This window comes from Castanea sativa, chromosome 7 (assembly GCF_040712315.1).
Source record: "Castanea sativa cultivar Marrone di Chiusa Pesio chromosome 7, ASM4071231v1".
NCBI classification, from domain to species: Eukaryota; Viridiplantae; Streptophyta; class Magnoliopsida; order Fagales; family Fagaceae; genus Castanea; species Castanea sativa.
The window spans coordinates 19454660-19472803 of NC_134019.1; the positions used below are offsets into that span (position 1 = coordinate 19454660).

An 18144-nucleotide genomic window follows, 5' to 3' on the forward strand; every position below is an offset into this window, starting at 1 on the left:
TTTTGAGAGAGAGAGAGAGAGAGAGAGAGTAGCCTCAGAAATATTCTACCCTTCATTCATCAGTAAGAGGGTGAAACTCAGGTCATAAATCACTTCTACCATGTCTAATGAAATAAGGTCCAGGCAACTGCCTCAAGCGTGCAGCATTCTTAATTATCGTGGAGTTAGATGATGTTGATGATAATAGCAATTATTATGACACTAATAATATTAGAACATTAACGCCATAAACATCAACATGTGCCATTCACTTGCTAATAATCTAATACACTCATTAATTATCTTAGCTAATCTGGTCATTAACCATTACCAAGTTTTATGGACCACACTGGCAACACCAATGAATATATGTATAGTAACATTAAGGGGCCGAGTTTTGAAACTATGAATAATGCAACAAAATGACCTTAAAAAAAAGATAATTATACAAGAGCCATCAAGTGCAAACTCCATTATATTTTTCCCACTTGCGGCCATCATAAATGTAACATATTGGCACCGTGTATAAAAAGCCAAAAAGAGAAAGCACAACATAATATAACCATAGTCTATATTTTTATAGAAAAAAAAAAAAGATTTAACACACCCAATTATTTTTACATAATTCTATAAATTATGAATATTTAAACGCATGGTACAATACCATATTGCTTTGAGTGGAGGGAACAAGTATCACTTACCTAATTTAATTTATTCATCCTATTATGAGGTCTGCCCTTTTGGAGGCACTAATACATGCTTTCAAGCTTTTTTCAGGTGGCATGCAAGAATTTAGGGATTCCTTCTTCATCTTATGCATCTAAAAATAATGGATGTGATTGCTTTAATTATATCTCATCTTAAGTGCATACCGTTGAAATTTTGCATCAACAAATAAGTATACTTTTGCAAGTGATTTGAAAGTATTAGTGGAAAGTGGGTCAACTTACTAGGTTTTTTTTTTGTTTTTATGCTAAATAAAAGAAAAGAAAAGAAAAAGAACATGTTTGATTAACCATTCTTATGCGGTAGTACTCTTTTCTACTTTTTTCTCTACCTAAAAATTTTAAAAACGGAAAGCATGTGCAACAAACTAATAAGGTTAAGAGAACACAGACTCTGGCTTTGATAGCTAGTGAGTGAGAGGTTCGTTTTACATCCGTTTGTTTTTATAGAAAATCTTATATAAAAATAATTTTTCATATTTTAATTTCTTATATTTAGTATTATCATAAATAAAAAATGAGTTAAAGAAAAATTATCTCTTAACTTTTATTATTTAGCTTGACATGAGATAAAGTCTTTTGTTATAAATTTTTTCTAGAAAACAAATCTATTTCACGCAAAGCTAAATAAGAGAAGTTAAAAAAGAGAAGTTAAAAAATAATTTTCAACTAATTTTTAAGTCAATACCAACTATAGAAAAATAAGGTAGTTTTTTTTTTTTTAAATGTTTTTTAAAAAATAATTCAGTTTCCGAAAAACGCTAGTGTCAAAACAAATAGAGAAACTTCAGAATTTAGTACCAAGATCTGCTATAGAATCACTACAGGGATGTTTGGCATCTTGCAAAACTTTTTCATTTTGGTTCTAAATCAAAAATTAATTACTTGGGGTACTGAATTTGATCCCTATACTGCTTATCTAAATTAAGTTGTGAAGTGATTCAAGTTATAGTTCTAACTGTAAATTCTTTTGTTAACGAATAAAGAACTTGGGAAAAACCATGCAAAAATTACAGAAATGAAAATTAGTTCCTCGGTTAGGAAATTGAACCAATGCAATAAAAATTAAAATTGATTGATTTACAGTTAATTTGGTCTCGTGGTTTGTCAAATAGATGATGATCAAGCTGGTTTGCAAGTTAAGGCACACCTTGACGAAGCTTTGAGATGATTAACCGAAAACATTTTAAGGAAAAATACTAAAAATATTTAACAAAAGGCAAAAAAGAAGAAGAAGGAACTGATCATTAAGGAAACTAAGGAGAACAATTAATATTATCATCATAGTGCTTGAAATCCATTTTGCCTCCTTTTAATGTAACTTAAGCGTTAAGTGTCTAGACAGATGGGATTTAGCGTTTGACGGTGGAAACCTTTTTTCTTGCACGGGCTACTCGTGCTAAAAGCAAAATCATAATTATGGAGAAAAAAATTAACATGAAAGGAGTAAAAATAGGAGTGGCAAAGAGTGGATTCATGAAAGATAGGAAATCACACAATCGAAGAAACCATTTGGAAGCCAACATTCCAAAATAATAAAAAATAACTAGCCTCATCACATGCGCTTTGCGCGTGCGATGAGGTTTTTTTTGTAGCAAAAAAAAAATTATGTTTTTTGTAAGGACTTGATTTGGCTCCCAAAAGGAGGGAAAATGATTTTAGCCCAAAGAGCCTAATACAATAAATTTATAGAGAATAAGTTGGAAAACCAAGCTCTAATGAGCTAGATAATAATTGTAATGAGTCCAGATGAAAAGAAAACAGGAATAAAATGGTTTTGTTCAAGTAGATTGTCTTCAGCTCAGTCCGAGGAGACTAGATCTTATATATGATTCTTTTGAATTTGGTTACAAGTCCAGTTCTTAGTGCTACAATGGATTTTCTCTCCCTCATTTTAGATACCTCCTCTATAAGGGGATTCCATTTTCATTATATATCCCTTTTTTCTTCATCTTCACCGTCCACGTGTAGGTCAAGCTATTGGTTTTGATCCTTATCCCATCAGCACCTTCCTAAAGTCTTTGTTAGTAGTTGTAAGGCTACTTGCCACTTTTCAAGCATCACCTCCACATTAATGCGGCCAGCGTGTTAGCTGCAGAGCCTTTAATACAGTGATAGCAGTTTTCTCTTAGATTTTTTTTAGTTTCCTTCTATCCTATGCTTCCTTGATGTTTATTCTTATCAACGGAACCCTTCAAGATGTTGCCCTTGAGGGTGGGCCAACCTCTCTGACCACTGCCTTACTTTTGGTTCCCAAGCCTTTAGGGAAAAGGATTTTGGCCCAAAGAGCTCAATACAATAAATTTATAGAGAGTGGACTGGAAAACCAAGCTCCAATGAGTTAGATAATTATTGTAGTGAGCCCAAATGAAAAGAAAACAGAAATAAAATGGTTTTACTCAAGTAGATCGTCTTTGGCTCAATCCAAAGAGACTAGATCTTATATATGATTCTTTTGAATTTGGTTCCAAGTCTAGTTCTTAGTGCTATAGTGGTTTTTCTCTCCCTCATTTCAAATGCCTCCTCTGTAAGGGGATTCCCTTTTCATTATATACCCCTCTTTTTTTCATTTTCACCATCCACATGTAGGTTAAGTTATTGGCTTTGATCCTTATCCCATCAGCACCTTCCTAAAGTTTTTGGAAGTAGTCGTAAGGCTACTTGCCACTATTCAAACATCATCTCTACATAAATGCGGTCAGAGAGTTAGTTGCAAAGCCTTTAATGCAATGGTAGCAGCTTTCTCTTAGATATTTCTTAATTAGCTTCCTTCTGTTCTATGCTTCCCTGATGTTTATCCTTATCAATAAAACCCTTCGAGATATTGCTCTTAAGGGTATACCAACCCTTCTGACATCTGCCCTACTACCTTCCCAAGTCTTTTTATCAAAAGATTGTCCATGACGCCCTGATTTGCACTCCTTCCCTGTTATCTTCTGGTCCTCAAATTAATAGACGTCCTCAGACAAGGCCCACGGCTCAATATACACTTATAGGCCCTTCTCCTATATTTTTATTAATATATAATTATATATAATTTTTATTTTGAAAATATAATTTATAAGTGAATAAAGCAATTTGAAAATTAATAGGAGAATGTCCCTATTTTTCAGGCAATGTTTTAGTGGGAGTTAGAATTGTATTTTTACTAGATTGTCCTTTAGTTTTGTTTCTACTTAAACATAGGAGTGTAGATGCATTTTTAAGCCAAAAAAAAAAAAAAAGAATCCCAAACCAATAAACCCCTTAGATAGTAGTATAGATAATAATAATAGAAATATTAATGAATGTCTTAGGAACATTAGTTTAGAAAATATATTTAAAAACTGTTTTATGGGAAAATAAAAAGGCAATAGAAATTTTTTTTTGGTTAACTTTTTATATTTCAATGAGAGTGATATCAAAACTTTTCTAAAATTATACATTAACAAATATTTTAAGGAAACATATTAACATAATAATTAATAATAGTAATAATCTTGATGCAATACATCATTAGTATAAAAGGGTAGAAGTAAAATACATCTCCTTAAACTCAATTAACTTCAAACACATAATTATATTGAATTTAATTGTTTTTAGAAAATATACTTCTTTTTGTGCTTTCTTGATTAATAATCATGTGTTTGTATTTAATTGGAAAACCTAACATATTACAGTTAAGGAACTATGCCTAAATTTTGCTCAGTAAGAAATCTTATTATAAATTCAAAAGAACTAAATTTTTTGAATTATGTAAATCCTTTCACATTTCACAATTATAGAGATTTAGAGTCCCTTTGAGATTGTTGTAGTAAGTGAAGCTTTATGATTAAAAAAAAAAAAATCATTGAAAAATCTTTTGTATTTAGAGCATTTAGCAGATTAACTAAAATAATGAAGTACTTTGAAGTTGTTACACCTGATTGGTGACCAAATTGATAATGAGTTTTTAGATGTGGGAAATAACAACAACAAATGACATAATAAATGTGCTCTGCATTTTAGTAATCAAACCTAATTGATAAAATTGATATCAATTTTTCACTAAATTATTATTCTTAGTAATATTAGTATTAGACTATATATTAGTTTGTATTTTTAGTTGTTTTTATTGCTATTTTCATTTTGAAAAATAAGTATTGATATTATTTCTCTTAAGAGTCAGGATAATAATCAAAAAGAGTTTTAATTCAAAGTTTCAAAATTTTAACTTTAACTTAAAGCAAGTTTTCAGTTTTACACATAAAAAATCTTGCAAAATTACATGGAAAATTTTGCAAAAAATATTCAAACCTTTTAAATTTCTTTTGAGCTTCTTATTGCGTAGCCAGGAAACCACAACTCGCACATTATAGATCTTGATAAATTATCATCTATCCAAAAAGTTTAAGTTTTTAGGAAGTGAAGAATTTTTAATTATTTAACCATTATTTTAATGCTCCTCTATGGACTCAAATTCTCTCTTAAAAAATTGGGCCAACACATGTTATTTAATTTTATTTTTAATGGGAAATAAAGTGGCAACAATGTTCAAATTTGAGATTACATGCTTTGATATCATGATAAATTACTTATTATTCCATAAACTTAAAATCTTGAAACAATTTTTAATATATTAATTCTTGCCTAATGGTATGTTATTGAGCGTTGGATTAGATTTTATTAACACTTCAAAGATTTCACTTGATTCTTATTAGAGCATTATCATCAGGTGTAATGCCAAATATTTGTCATTTAACACACCAAACACCAAAAAACATCTCTCATGAAGTGTTCTAAATGCCAAAATTTTTTACATTGATGAATAGTACGCTCTCAAATTTGGAAGCGTACAGTTCGGAATGGTATAATTTTAATCAGTTTTTTATTCCCTTTTCTCTCTCATCTCTCATCTCTTTCAATCAGATCTCTTCCTTTCTTTCTTCTCAATACCCGATCCTTTCCTCTCTCAACCTTTCATCTTTTCCTCTCAACCTCACCAAGCTCCCTGCTCTTCCACTCAGCCTCACCAAGCTAACACATCACTACTCTTCCTCTTCCTCTTCCTCTCTCTCTCTCTCTTTTTTTTTTTTTTTTTTTTGCTGTGATTTGATGAGTGGGTTGGGACAGTGATGTGTTGGTTTAGATGGTGTTGGCTAGGTTTGGTTCTGACGGTGGTGGGTGGGTTAGGCTATAGGTGGATTCGGGTGGGTTGGCAGTGAGTGGGTTTTGGTGGGTCTCCAACGAAACCCAGGCCGGAACATCAAGCCAGGCCAATTTGCAAAGGCTTGGTTTCTTTTCTTTTCTTTTCTTTTTTGTTGTGATTTGATGGTGGATTCGGCAGTGGGTTGTGGGTTGGCGTTTTGATCGGCATTTTTTTTAATTTGATGGTTTTGGATTTTTAATTTGTGAGAGTATTCTGGCGGTGGTGGCTGTGAGTTTGTCAGCGGTGGTGGATTGCAGTGGTTGTAGGGGTGGGCTACTATGGGCAGTGGTGGTGGTGGGCTGTGTAGTATATATTACTGTTTGAAGTTTTTTTTAATGATATTTTAATGTGATGTATATATTATTTTAATGTATGGAATTGAAGAATAGAACATTTGATAAATGATATATTGTAAAATGATGTGTTAAAATAATAAAGTAGGTTTTTGGTGTGTTAAAATGACATTTTTTATGGAAGAGCTGATGCAAAAGCTCTTATGAGCGATTCCACTTGCACAATATAAGTCCACAAATCAATGTCCATTAGATTCAAACCAGTATATAAACAATGCTTTGGAGAAATTTATTTATGCTGATTATTTCTCTCACAATCTAAGAAAATTTAGTCACGCCTGATTAGCCTACACTTTAAAATGACTAGTTAATTTGTAATTAGGGTTCCTCTTTAAGTTGTTTGTAAAGTTCACCTAATTATAAATATCTTATGTAAGATTTAACATGTTTGCTTAATACACTCTTATCCAATCCAACTTAGGTATCACAAATTTTCATTTAAACTAGAGATATATTTTCTTACTTTCTGTGGTGTGTTAATCTAGATATTTCCGAGACTAATAAACCATAAGTGATTCTTCTAGCCTCTACTAAAATTGAAAATGTCAACTGTCGAGGACGTAATAATTTGCAGAAGTCATTAAATCGAAAGACACTTAGGAACTTGATTACTTCTCTTAATTTCCACCATCCTTTGAACGTTTGACCCTGATGGTAGCCAGCAACACATGCCACCAACCACCATGGTCTGTGAAGTTTGGTAGGAATTTGATTATGTGGAAGGTTGGTGTGACCAAGATAGATCTAACACTTCATAATTTCATGTACACCGATAATATGTGAGTTTTTATATACAAAAAAATATGAAAAATTTCTTGTTCATCATTCTCTTTTTCTCCACGTTTTTCACCTACATGGTTTAAGAAACATGAAAACATCTTGATGTCATATTGATATTGCAATACATAGTAGGGTGACTATAAAATGTTGAAGTTTAGGGTACATATTACAAATACCCCTATAGTTTAGGGTTAGTGGTTGTAATTAACTCTAATAAATTTTAGAAACATGTTACTTCTGGGAATCTAGAAGCATTTGAAAGTGAGAAATATGGACGGCAAAAGGCCAACAAATCTTCATTCAAGCGAGGATGCTTTGTACTGTTGTACACTTGTACCTTCAATAAATATTATAAGAAATTAAATAAATCTCCTATGAATCTATGATGTATTATTATATAATTATAGTCCTTCATTTCTTAAATCGATACTTTACACAAATTATATATGTATGCAGTATAAATATTTGTACAGTCTCTCGGTTCCAAGTGTGGCTCATTTTGTAAATAAGCAGCGAGAATATTACTATATTAGTATTAGTATATACAGCTTTCTTTCTCATTTCTATCTCTTATAGCTGTTCTTTCTTTCTTCCTTTCTGCATTATAGCTTTGGCTTTGTTTGTTTTCAGTTAGTGATACCTTTAGCTTTTGCAAAGGAAGGTACAAAAAATCATAATAATATTTAGTGTATATATGGCAAAGTAATGAAAATCATTTTGTAGGCAGGTGGGCTAATAATGCGTAGATATTATGTTCCTCACTTGGGTATTAGTATAGCATCCTAGCTTGAGTACATGTTTTATCCATGATGCAAGACATGGAAGCGTTAACAAGTAGAACACGTCTACTTCTAGAAAACAAAAAACAAAACACGTTTGCGTCTGAAAATAATCTCGAATCCACGAGGGTTCTTGGAATGTCTGGAATCCACCAGAAAATAAAGAGACAAAAAGTTTGAATTTTATTAATTGAATAATTGTTCTAAAAATATTTACAAACTTAGAGACCTATTTAAAGACTCTCTAAAACTTGGCAGATAAAAAAATATATTCTAAAATAACTTATAATTAATACCGAACCATAACAAGAACCAAATTTAATCTAAATGACATTAAAAGCACCTAAAAATAAGGAAATAAATGCCATAAATCTAAAATAACAAAAATTACATAAAAATACCAAAAATAACAAAATACATAAATAAATTTGAAGATTATGTCCTACATCAGACCCTTCCACTTGAAACAAACTCGTCCTCGAGTTCATCCTTAAAATCGAAAATCTTCTGCTCCATATAAACAAATACTTCGAATGCTTGAGTCCCTTGTGGTTCTTCCATACTTGCGACTCATCAATGGAATAAAAAAATCAACTTGAATTTCTTTTTCCTTGGTCTTCATGTAATTGTAGAGATTTACCAAATAAGAACTGACAATTGAATCAATTCTATTGACCCTAATAAAATCAATAAACTTCAATGTATTGCTTACCACCAAAATAAAAGGATCTTGAGATTGACAATCATATGATTTGATTTCATTGAGATCCTTGAAACTTTCCTCTTCAATATCTTCCTCAATGGTCTCTACCCATCTCGACTTCAAAATCTTTCTATATAATAGGGTTTTCATTAATCTCCTCCACAATCTTGATTTCATATTCTTTTTCTATAACAAGGCCTTCATTAATTTTCTCAAAAATCTCTATATTTTCTACTTTGACTTCTACATATTCTTCAAGAAAAGTATTTTCTTTAACATGTAATTCTTCTCTTAATGGCAAAATATATGGCTCTTTAAAATAATTCAAGTATGAACTTCTTGCCCAATAATAATCTTGTTTCAAATAACAAAAGTTCATCACAATTCAAAGGATAAAAGTTGATAGCAAGCACCTTTTTCATCATTGCCCATGAACGAAATTTGTCTTTACCTCATCTAATTCTATTAGGCTATATTTGTTCCCACCAATGTAAGGCATACTTACTAAATTTATACAAAGCAAGTTTAACTTTTCTCTCATAATAAATATTCTCATAGTCAAATACATCCTCTAGATCAAGTAACCAATCAAGAAAATCTTCATTATAAAAATAACCATTAAAACTTGCAATTCTTTTACAAGGTCTATTTGAAATTTGCTTACAAATAAGTAGTCCATGAGTTATGTCTCTGCAACAGTTATCTCTATTGTTTTCGTGTTTCAATGACAGCATCTTAACAAAAATATTTGTGAGTGCTAGCTGTACGTCACATAATACTTGCTAAGTTTTTATCATTGGAATTGCTACCGTCTCATACGTCAACCACTAGACCAAGACAAGTTAAGGCCCTGATACCAACTTATGCCGGATGTGGAGAACACGTTTACTTTTAGAAAGCAGAAAAACAAAACACGTTTGCTTTTGAAAATAATCTCAAATTCATGAGGGTTTTTTGAATTCACAAAGAGAAAGGGTCTAAAATCCACTAGAAAATAAAGAGACAAAAAGTTTGAATTCTTTTTTTTAGTAAACTAGAATTTCACTAAAAAAACTAAAACAAAAAAGATACAAAAGTTTGAATTTTATTGATTAAATAATTATTCAAAAAACATTTACAAACTTAGGAGCCTATTTAAGAGTCTAATTAATACCTAACCATAATAAGAACTTTGACCTAAAAAGAATTAAAAACACCTAAAAATAAGGAAATAAATGCCTTAAACCTAAAATAACAAAAAATACATAAAAATAACAAATTAAATAAATTAATTTGAAGATTCAGTCCTACATCAATCCAAATTGCCGGATTAAAAGTAAACCAGCTCCTATTAGGCTCTCCCTTTTTCAAATATATCAATTAATTTTGAACATATGTGTTAGATTTCCTTTAGCTCGTGGTGGAATTGACCAGTTTGATTGATGTCTTGTATTGTGTGGAAAGTTTGTTCCATTTATGCATTTACAGGACAGTTTGGCGAATTTGCAGAAACAGGGGTAAAACAGAGGATTGCAAGATATTTGTCTTTCTTTGTCTTCTGGGGAAAATTGAAGGGAAAAATTAGAATGAAGCCTTAACCTATGATAAGTTAGAGCAGCTGAAAAAGAACCAAAACTCTTCAGCTATTTGGTCGAACCTTCTTCAGAAAATTTCTTTATTGGTGAGTAGTGGAGAGTAAATTACTATTGTATCTTGGAGATACTGCTAATTCGGCAAGATAGGAATGAACACCCTTAATTTATTGTACCAAATCTTGAAGATTAGAGTAATCCATCCTAGTCAGTTTTTTACAATATAGAGCCATTAAGTATTGTATGCAATTTAGTTGAAACTGATAGTAAGAACACAACCTCTAACAGCATTCGATTATTTTACCTTTTAAAGATAACAGTATACAATTTAGCCGAATCATACAAACTATTTTCTTCTAAAATAATCACATTGCTCTCCCAACCCATTCTATAAAGCAATATTTATATCATAGGCCAAAAGAAAGAGTAAAAAAATTGGAAAAAAATAAATGTCAATTTGCTTTGTTCCTCAATTAGAAGACTCTAAAAAGAATGTTTCAACTCTGCCATGATCACAAATCCTTGAATAGCTTCCGGACTTGTTCAAGTGTGACAAATAGCACTACAGTGAATGGACCCTGCCTTGAGATAGTAGGAATGAAACCCTTATACAAAGCCATAACCCCCTCTGTCCTCACAGTCTTCATGGCACAATCCAATGCACCAGAGTAAGGTGCCACACCTCCTGCCTCCAACCTCATATTCATCACTCTAGTCTTGATCACATCAATTGGATTCGAAGCCACCGAGGCCACAAACCCGGCCGCAAAGCTCGCCGTCACGTGGGTCCCGATCCCATCACTCATCACACCCTTCTCCAATATCATCTCCTTCGCCTGATCATAAGTTGCGAGCTGAGAAGCAGTGACAATCATCGCACGGTTTACCGTTAGAGCCGAACCACGCCACAGGCTAGCAATCCCTTCTTGCTTTGACATTTGACTAATTGCATCAACCACGCTCTTGTAGTTCCGGCGCTGCTCAACAGGAAGACGTCCATCAGCTTGCATGCGGACCATTGCCACGTCAGCAGGGTTCCCGACCGCCGCGCCTACACTGCCGGCAATAAGGCCAGCTACTATCTTTTTCATGATAGGTAATTTGGCAGTACTGTCTGAATCAGAATGATGATCTGACCATTTTTGTTTTAGGATGTCGTAAAGGCCCATGCGGGTGGTGGAGTATAGTGTTTGGCGGAGGATGGTGGCGGAGACACCGGAGAAAAGGGCGGCGGCACCTTCCGATTTGACGATTTGGGTCCCGATGGAAATAAGTCCAACACGAGGTGGTGGTGCGATGTGAAGAGATATGTATCCATTTGGGGTGTTTAGAGCAGCAACTGCGGGACGATAGGCCTGTACTAGGGCAGGATTGGATTCGCCTTGAAGTTGCATCCGGACCTTGATTAGGTCAAGAGGGTGAGTGGAAGCTCCAGCAATTATTGAAGCGATGCCTCCTTCAACGAAGCCTTTCAAACCCATTTGTAGTTTATTTTTGTTATTGAATTGTGTTATAGCAAGATGTATGAATGAGAGTAGAGATCAGGCTGAGCAGTGAAAAATGAGAGTTTGAAGTTGTGAATTGAGAAAGACCAGAAGGGAAAGCATATTTATAGCAAAGTTACGCGCTCTTCTCTGTGCTTCTCATCCTTTCTTTTGCGTGTTGTATGACTCTGACTCGTCTTGGCAGTTGGGTTTTGACTTTTTATTTTTTTATTTTTTATGGGAGTTGCGTTTTGACTTGGACACTATGATTTTCAAGTGGATAGCTTAGTTATGCACTTGTGGGCACCATACTGGGTAGGCTGGTTCTAATTGACCAGTTAGAGCCTAGAGTGAGTCCACCCAAGACTAACTCTTCAGAGTTTGTGATGAGCATGAAGTTTTCCACTGCACACCTGCACCAAAATCAAATTGAAGCCACGAAGCCACACATAAAATTAAAAAGAGTAAAGATTATTTTAAAGGCAGATTCTTAGCTAAGAGCATTTGCATCAGTTTATGCAAAATTTTCTTCTATTTTACACTAAAAAACTTACTTTTTTTATTTTACACACCCTCTTTTACAAACCCCTCACATCAGTTGTCTATTATACACGTTTGCTCAAATAAAATATTTATTTCCTTCCCACCTTCATCTCTCTCACAGCCACCGGCACAGCCACCGGAATCCAAAGAAAACCAGTTAACAAAAAAAAAAACCCAATCAAAAAAATCCAACACAACCCGGCACAGCCACCGTCGACGCCTCCGGCCTCCAATCACACCGGAATCCAAAGAAAACCAGAAAAAAAAAAAAAAAAAAACCCAATCAAAAAACCCACCAAACCCACCAATCCGTCGAGCCAAACCCACACCCAAACCCATTCGTCGCCCACCGATCAGCCACCCTTCAACAAACCCACCGATCCGTCGAGCCAAACCCACCGATTTGTCGAGCCTCACCCACACCAGAAAAAAAAAAAAAAAAAAACCAACGAATCGGAGCAAGATCGACGCCTCGCAGCACCGCCCCCTCCTCGCGATGGCCGTCCGGCGACTCGGCTTGCTCGACCTTGCTCTTATCGGCGGCGAGGACGATCGGCGGCTAGAGGAAAAAATTGGATGAGATGAGAGAATGAGAGAGGTGCTGTGTCTGAGAGAGAGAGAGAGAGAGACAGAGAGACAGAGAGTCAGTTGGGAGGAGAGAGAAAAAACAATAAAAAAAACATATACACTTGCTACAGTACCCGTGTAAATTTACACGGTACTGTAGCATTGTGGATGATATAGATGAGTTTAAATAAGTTTAGAGGGATTGATGTAGGGGCTTTTTTGTTTAAAATGTGTAAAATTAATGATTTTTTCTCATTTTACACATTTATACCCATTTATCCATCCACTGATGTGGATGCTCTAACATTGTAATGTCAATATGTAATGTCAGTCCGTCTGAAACAGAGAAAAATATTTTAATTGTAAAATATTTTTTACTGAAATCTTTTTCATTTTACTGAGTTTTGTTGCTTACATGAAAATAACAAGAAATTATTTGCCGTGTCTATTTCATGGTATATAAAATGGGAAAAAAAAAATCTAATTTCACAACCATTCAAATCAAAACAACCACCTTCCCCTATATATGCGTGAGTGTGTTTTTCAAGTAAAAAAAAGAGACTCAGTGTTGTCGAGTTGTCCCACATCGGTAAGGTGTGATATTGAGAAAAGATTTATCACTTAATCCGCAACACTAATTTTCGCATGCAGTTTTGGTGTTGGCATGTGAATGTATTCTTTTATCTCATCCCTCTTCCCCTATATATGTGTGTGTGTTTCTCAAATAAATAAATAAATAAAATCAAAACAACCACCATCAAATCAACAAAAACCAACCCACCACCAATCTACCGACCACCCAAACCATCACCATATTAGCACAAATCTAACCACTACTACTCCACCGACCACTCAAACCCTCAAATTGGAGAGGAAAAAAACAAAAAACTGGCCAACCATCCACCGCAATCCACAAAATAGCCACCATAACAACTCACAAACCATTTCAACTACCCACCACAACCCATAAACTATTTCAACTACCCACCGCAACCCATAACCAAACCAGCACCATGACCCACAAACTATCTCAACCATCCACCGCCACCCACAAACCTAGCAACCCATGACCCATAAACCATCCAAAAACCCAAATCTGTAAACCACACGATAGTATAGGGAAAAAAAAAAGGGTCAAAACTAGTTAAGAACATGATGATGTGCCGACAATGGTGGAGGTGGCCAAGAAATGTAGAGCCAACAACAACAATTGAGTGTTACAAAAAAAAAAAAAACAAATAAAAAACTTAGGTGGAGCCGGTGATGGGTGTGGCACCGGTGAAGGGTTGAGCCGGTGATAGGTGGTGCCGAAGAAGGTGGAATCAGTGATGGATGGGAGAGCAGAATCGATTGTGACTGGGTTGTGGGTGCAAAACTAAGAAAGCATGAGAGGGAGAGAGGCAATTGTATCGGGGGGACTAAGAGAGTGCAAACGTAAAATGTTTTACCAATATTTCAAGTATAAAACATTTTACACTTGTTTGCTTTGGTTGTTTTGATTGACCGAAAATATTTTACTTCAAAACAAACACCTTAAAATGTAAAAATATTTTCTTAGAAAATATTTTAATTCGAAACAAATAGAGAGACTAAGTAAATGTATACAATATTTGTACATATTTATTTAATATTGTACAGTTTTTGCAGATGTGTACAGTATTATGTTATACATATTTATTTGGTCTTCGGATGTAATTGCCATTATAAATTACAATTTTATTTTAATGAGACTCCAAATAATCATTGGATCAAAGAAGGTTTAGTCAACCCTACAACCAGTAAACCAAAACACAAATAAACAAAGAAGAAAACCTTATATCTACAATTACGAAACCCTATAAATGTTTTCAAGTATTGATTAGAAGCATGAAATCCATTTATGCGTTTTAGGAGAGTTTGGGAACTTTCCAGAAACAGGGGTGGAGGATTGAAAGAGGTTCGTCTTTCTTTTTCTTTCATTCTGTTCCCCCCCCCCCCCCCCCTTTTAATTGTTTAGTTTTTTTTATGGGATCTTCCTTTGTCTTCAAAGGAAAATTGAAGGGTAAATTAATGAAAATAAAGTCCTTGTTAGAATTATGGTTAACACTCCACTTGTTCCGCTATAAAATGTTTTACAAAAAACATTTTCAACATTTTGTAGTGTTGTTGCGTCATAAAATCTTGGTCATATTGAAAACATTTTCAATTAACCATAAAACTTAATAAAAAAAACTGTAAAACATTTTACGCTCAAAACAAATATAAAACATTTTACAAACTTGTAAATTAAAGCTCTCTCATGCACAAACCTCCCCCCACCTTCTTCTCTCTTTATCATAGAAACCCCCACCCTCCCATCTGACATCACTGTTGTCACCACTAGTAATTCCGCTGCCATCTCATGCTCCATATCATTGAGCACACTACTTCCCAAAGCCAATGACCAGGCTAGTGGTCACAAGAACCGTTAATTACGTCACCTAACTCGAGCAACGCTGCTCTTGAAATAAGAATTGGTTTTTTTACTAGGATCTTGATTTTATCAATCTTAACCTATGATAGTCACAAATCCACTGTAGCTTGTAGCACATTGGCAATTCTATTTGTTAGAGTTATATTAGCCCATTAGCATAGGCCCAAGTCTAATTCTACTTTGTGTGCAAGCTAAGTTTCCTACTTGTCCTATAAGTCTATTAGTCTAGGGTTTAGTTTACTATATATACACATATTTGGTTCATTGTAACACAGGATTTATACTAAACTATAATATATTATTAATGTAACCTTTTAAGGTTTTCTCATGGATATAGGTCATTAGGTTGAACTACGTAACTCTCGTGTGTTATTGTGATCTATAACTTCCGTATCTATACTAGCATATTCAACATGGTGTATCAATGCTAATATTTAATATGGTATCAGAACCACCTTCCTGTGGCTATGGTTTTCTATCCTTACGATATATTTAAGAGCAATCTTTGTCTTCCACGGTATTTCTTCGCTGCATTCGTCTTCTTTGGCTTCTCATTGCTACCATCAAAACTGTTTGATATAGTCATGCTATTGTTAGAAGTCGTATCAACATTGCAAGACCATTGCCTTCCTCAAACCACCGTCACAGAGCCAAACTTCATTCAAGAGATCTTCTCAACCTTATCAAATCTCATGATTTCATCAAGCTTCCATCTTGAGTTTGAGTTGGGGTGTTAGAGATATATTAGCTCATTAGTATAGGCACAAGCCTAATTCTACTTTGTGTGCAAGCCAAGTCTCCTACTTGTACTAGAAGTCTATTAGTCTAGGGTTTAGTATACTACATATACACATGTTATGATTCATTGTAACACATTCTTTATAGTATACTCTAATATATTATTGATGTAATCATTTAGGATTTCCTTTGTGGATTTAGGCCGTTAGGCTGAACCATGTAACTCTCGAGTGATATTGTGTTCATAACTTCCGAATTCATACTAGCATATTTAACATGGTATATCAATACTAATATTTAACACTTTTATTGAAATAATCAAGTATCAAAGCCCAGTGTTAGAAACTTTTTAAGCTTTAACTTATGATAAGTCAGTGCAGCTGAAAAAGAACCAAATTAAACTCTTCAGCTATTTAATTGGTCTAACTTTTTCAGAAAATTTCGTTAATGGTTGGTAGTGGGGAGTGAATTACATGTACCATTGTATTGTGGGACACTTCTGATTCGGCAAATTGGATTGCACGCCTGTAATTTTACCAAATCTCGATCATTCATGTAAATCCATTGTAATCAACAATATAGCGCCATTTTGAATTGTATACAATTTAGTCGAAATTGACAGTGAAAAAGAACACAACCAAATAGTATGAAATTTAGCGGAATCATACTAATCATTTTCTTTAAAAATAACCACATTGCTCTCCCAACCAATTCAATAAAGCAATATTTATATCATAGGTCGGCAGAAAGAAAAAAAAAATTGGAAAAAAATGTCAATTTGCTTTGTTCCTCAATTAGAAGACTCTAAAAAGAATGTTTCAACTCTGCCATGATCATAAATCCTTGAATAGCTTCCGGACTTGTTCAAGTGTGACAAATAGCACTACAGTGAATGGACCCTGCCTTGAGATAGTAGGAATGAAACCCTTATACAAAGCCATAACCCCCTCTGTCCTCACAGTCTTCATGGCACAATCTAATGCACCAGAGTAAGGTGCCACACCTCCTGCCTCCAACCTCATATTCATCACTCTAGTCTTGATCACATCAATTGGATTCGACGCCACCGAGGCCACAAACCCGGCCGCAAAGCTCGCCGTCACGTGGGTCCCGATCCCATCACTCATCACACCCTTCTCCAATATCATCTCCTTCGCCTGATCATAAGTTGCGAGCTGAGAAGCAGTGACAATCATCGCACGGTTTACCGTTAGAGCCGAACCACGCCACAGGCTAGCAATCCCTTCTTGCTTTGACATTTGACTAATTGCATCAACCACGCTCTTGTAGTTCCGGCGCTGCTCAACAGGAAGACGTCCATCAGCTTGCATGCGGACCATTGCCACGTCAGCAGGGTTCCCGACCGCCGCGCCGACACTGCCGGCAATAAGGCCAGCTACTATCTTTTTCATGATAGGTAATTTGGCAGTACTGTCTGAATCAGAATGATGATCTGACCATTTTTGTTTTAGGATGTCGTAAAGGCCCATGCGGGTGGTGGAGTATAGTGTTTGGCGGAGGATGGTGGCGGAGACACCGGAGAAAAGGGCGGCGGCACCTTCCGATTTGACGATTTGGGTCCCGATGGAAATAAGTCCAACACGAGGTGGTGGTGCGATGTGAAGAGATATGTATCCGTTTGGGGTGTTTAGAGCAGCAACTGCGGGACGACAGGCCTGTACAAGGGCAGGATTGGATTCGCCTTGAAGTTGCATCCGGACCTTGATTAGGTCAAGAGGGTGAGTGGAAGCTCCAGCAATTATTGAAGCGATGCCTCCTTCAACGAAGCCTTTCAAACCCATTTGTAGTTTATGTTTGTTTTTGAATTGTGTTATAGCAAGATGTATGAATGAGAGTAGAGATCAGACTGAGCAGTGAGAGATGAGAGTTTGAAGTGGTGAGTTGAGAAAGACCAAAAGGGAAAGCATATTTATAGCAAGTTAACAAGTTACGCGGTCTTCTCTGTGTTTCGGTGTTTCTTCTCCTTCGTTTGCGTGTTGAATGACTCTGACTAGTCTTGGCAGTTCGGTCTTGACTTAGAAATGCACTCAATAATTTTCAAATAAAGTAGGCCTGGTGAGTGAGTATGTTGTCTATTCTGAAGTTATGTTGCTGAGTAATACACATGTGGAAAGACTGGTTCTGATTGGCCGATTAGAGTGAGTCCACCCAAGGCTAACTCTTTGTGAGCCTGAAGCTTCGTACTCTTCTCCTGTGTCAAAATCGAATTGAGCTCATGAAGCCACACAACTACAGACTATTTCAGAAATTATAATATAATAATTACAATTTCTTTTTTTTAT

General features: G+C 34.9%; 2 protein-coding genes across 2 annotated transcripts; both read right to left on the bottom strand.

Annotated features, from left to right (window-relative positions):
• Positions 1-10443: 10443 nt before the first annotated feature.
• LOC142642651 (mitochondrial uncoupling protein 5-like) lies at positions 10444-11634 on the bottom strand. The gene has a single exon (XM_075817050.1). It carries the CDS (start codon positions 11536-11538, stop codon positions 10570-10572), a length of 969 nt encoding a protein of 322 aa, XP_075673165.1. The 5' UTR covers positions 11539-11634; the 3' UTR covers positions 10444-10569.
• Positions 11635-16483: 4849 nt separating this feature from the next.
• On the bottom strand, positions 16484-17749 carry LOC142642504 (mitochondrial uncoupling protein 5-like). The gene has a single exon (XM_075816870.1). The coding sequence runs from the start codon at positions 17641-17643 to the stop codon at positions 16675-16677; it is 969 nt and encodes a 322-aa protein (XP_075672985.1). The 5' UTR covers positions 17644-17749; the 3' UTR covers positions 16484-16674.
• Positions 17750-18144: the final 395 nt, after the last annotated feature.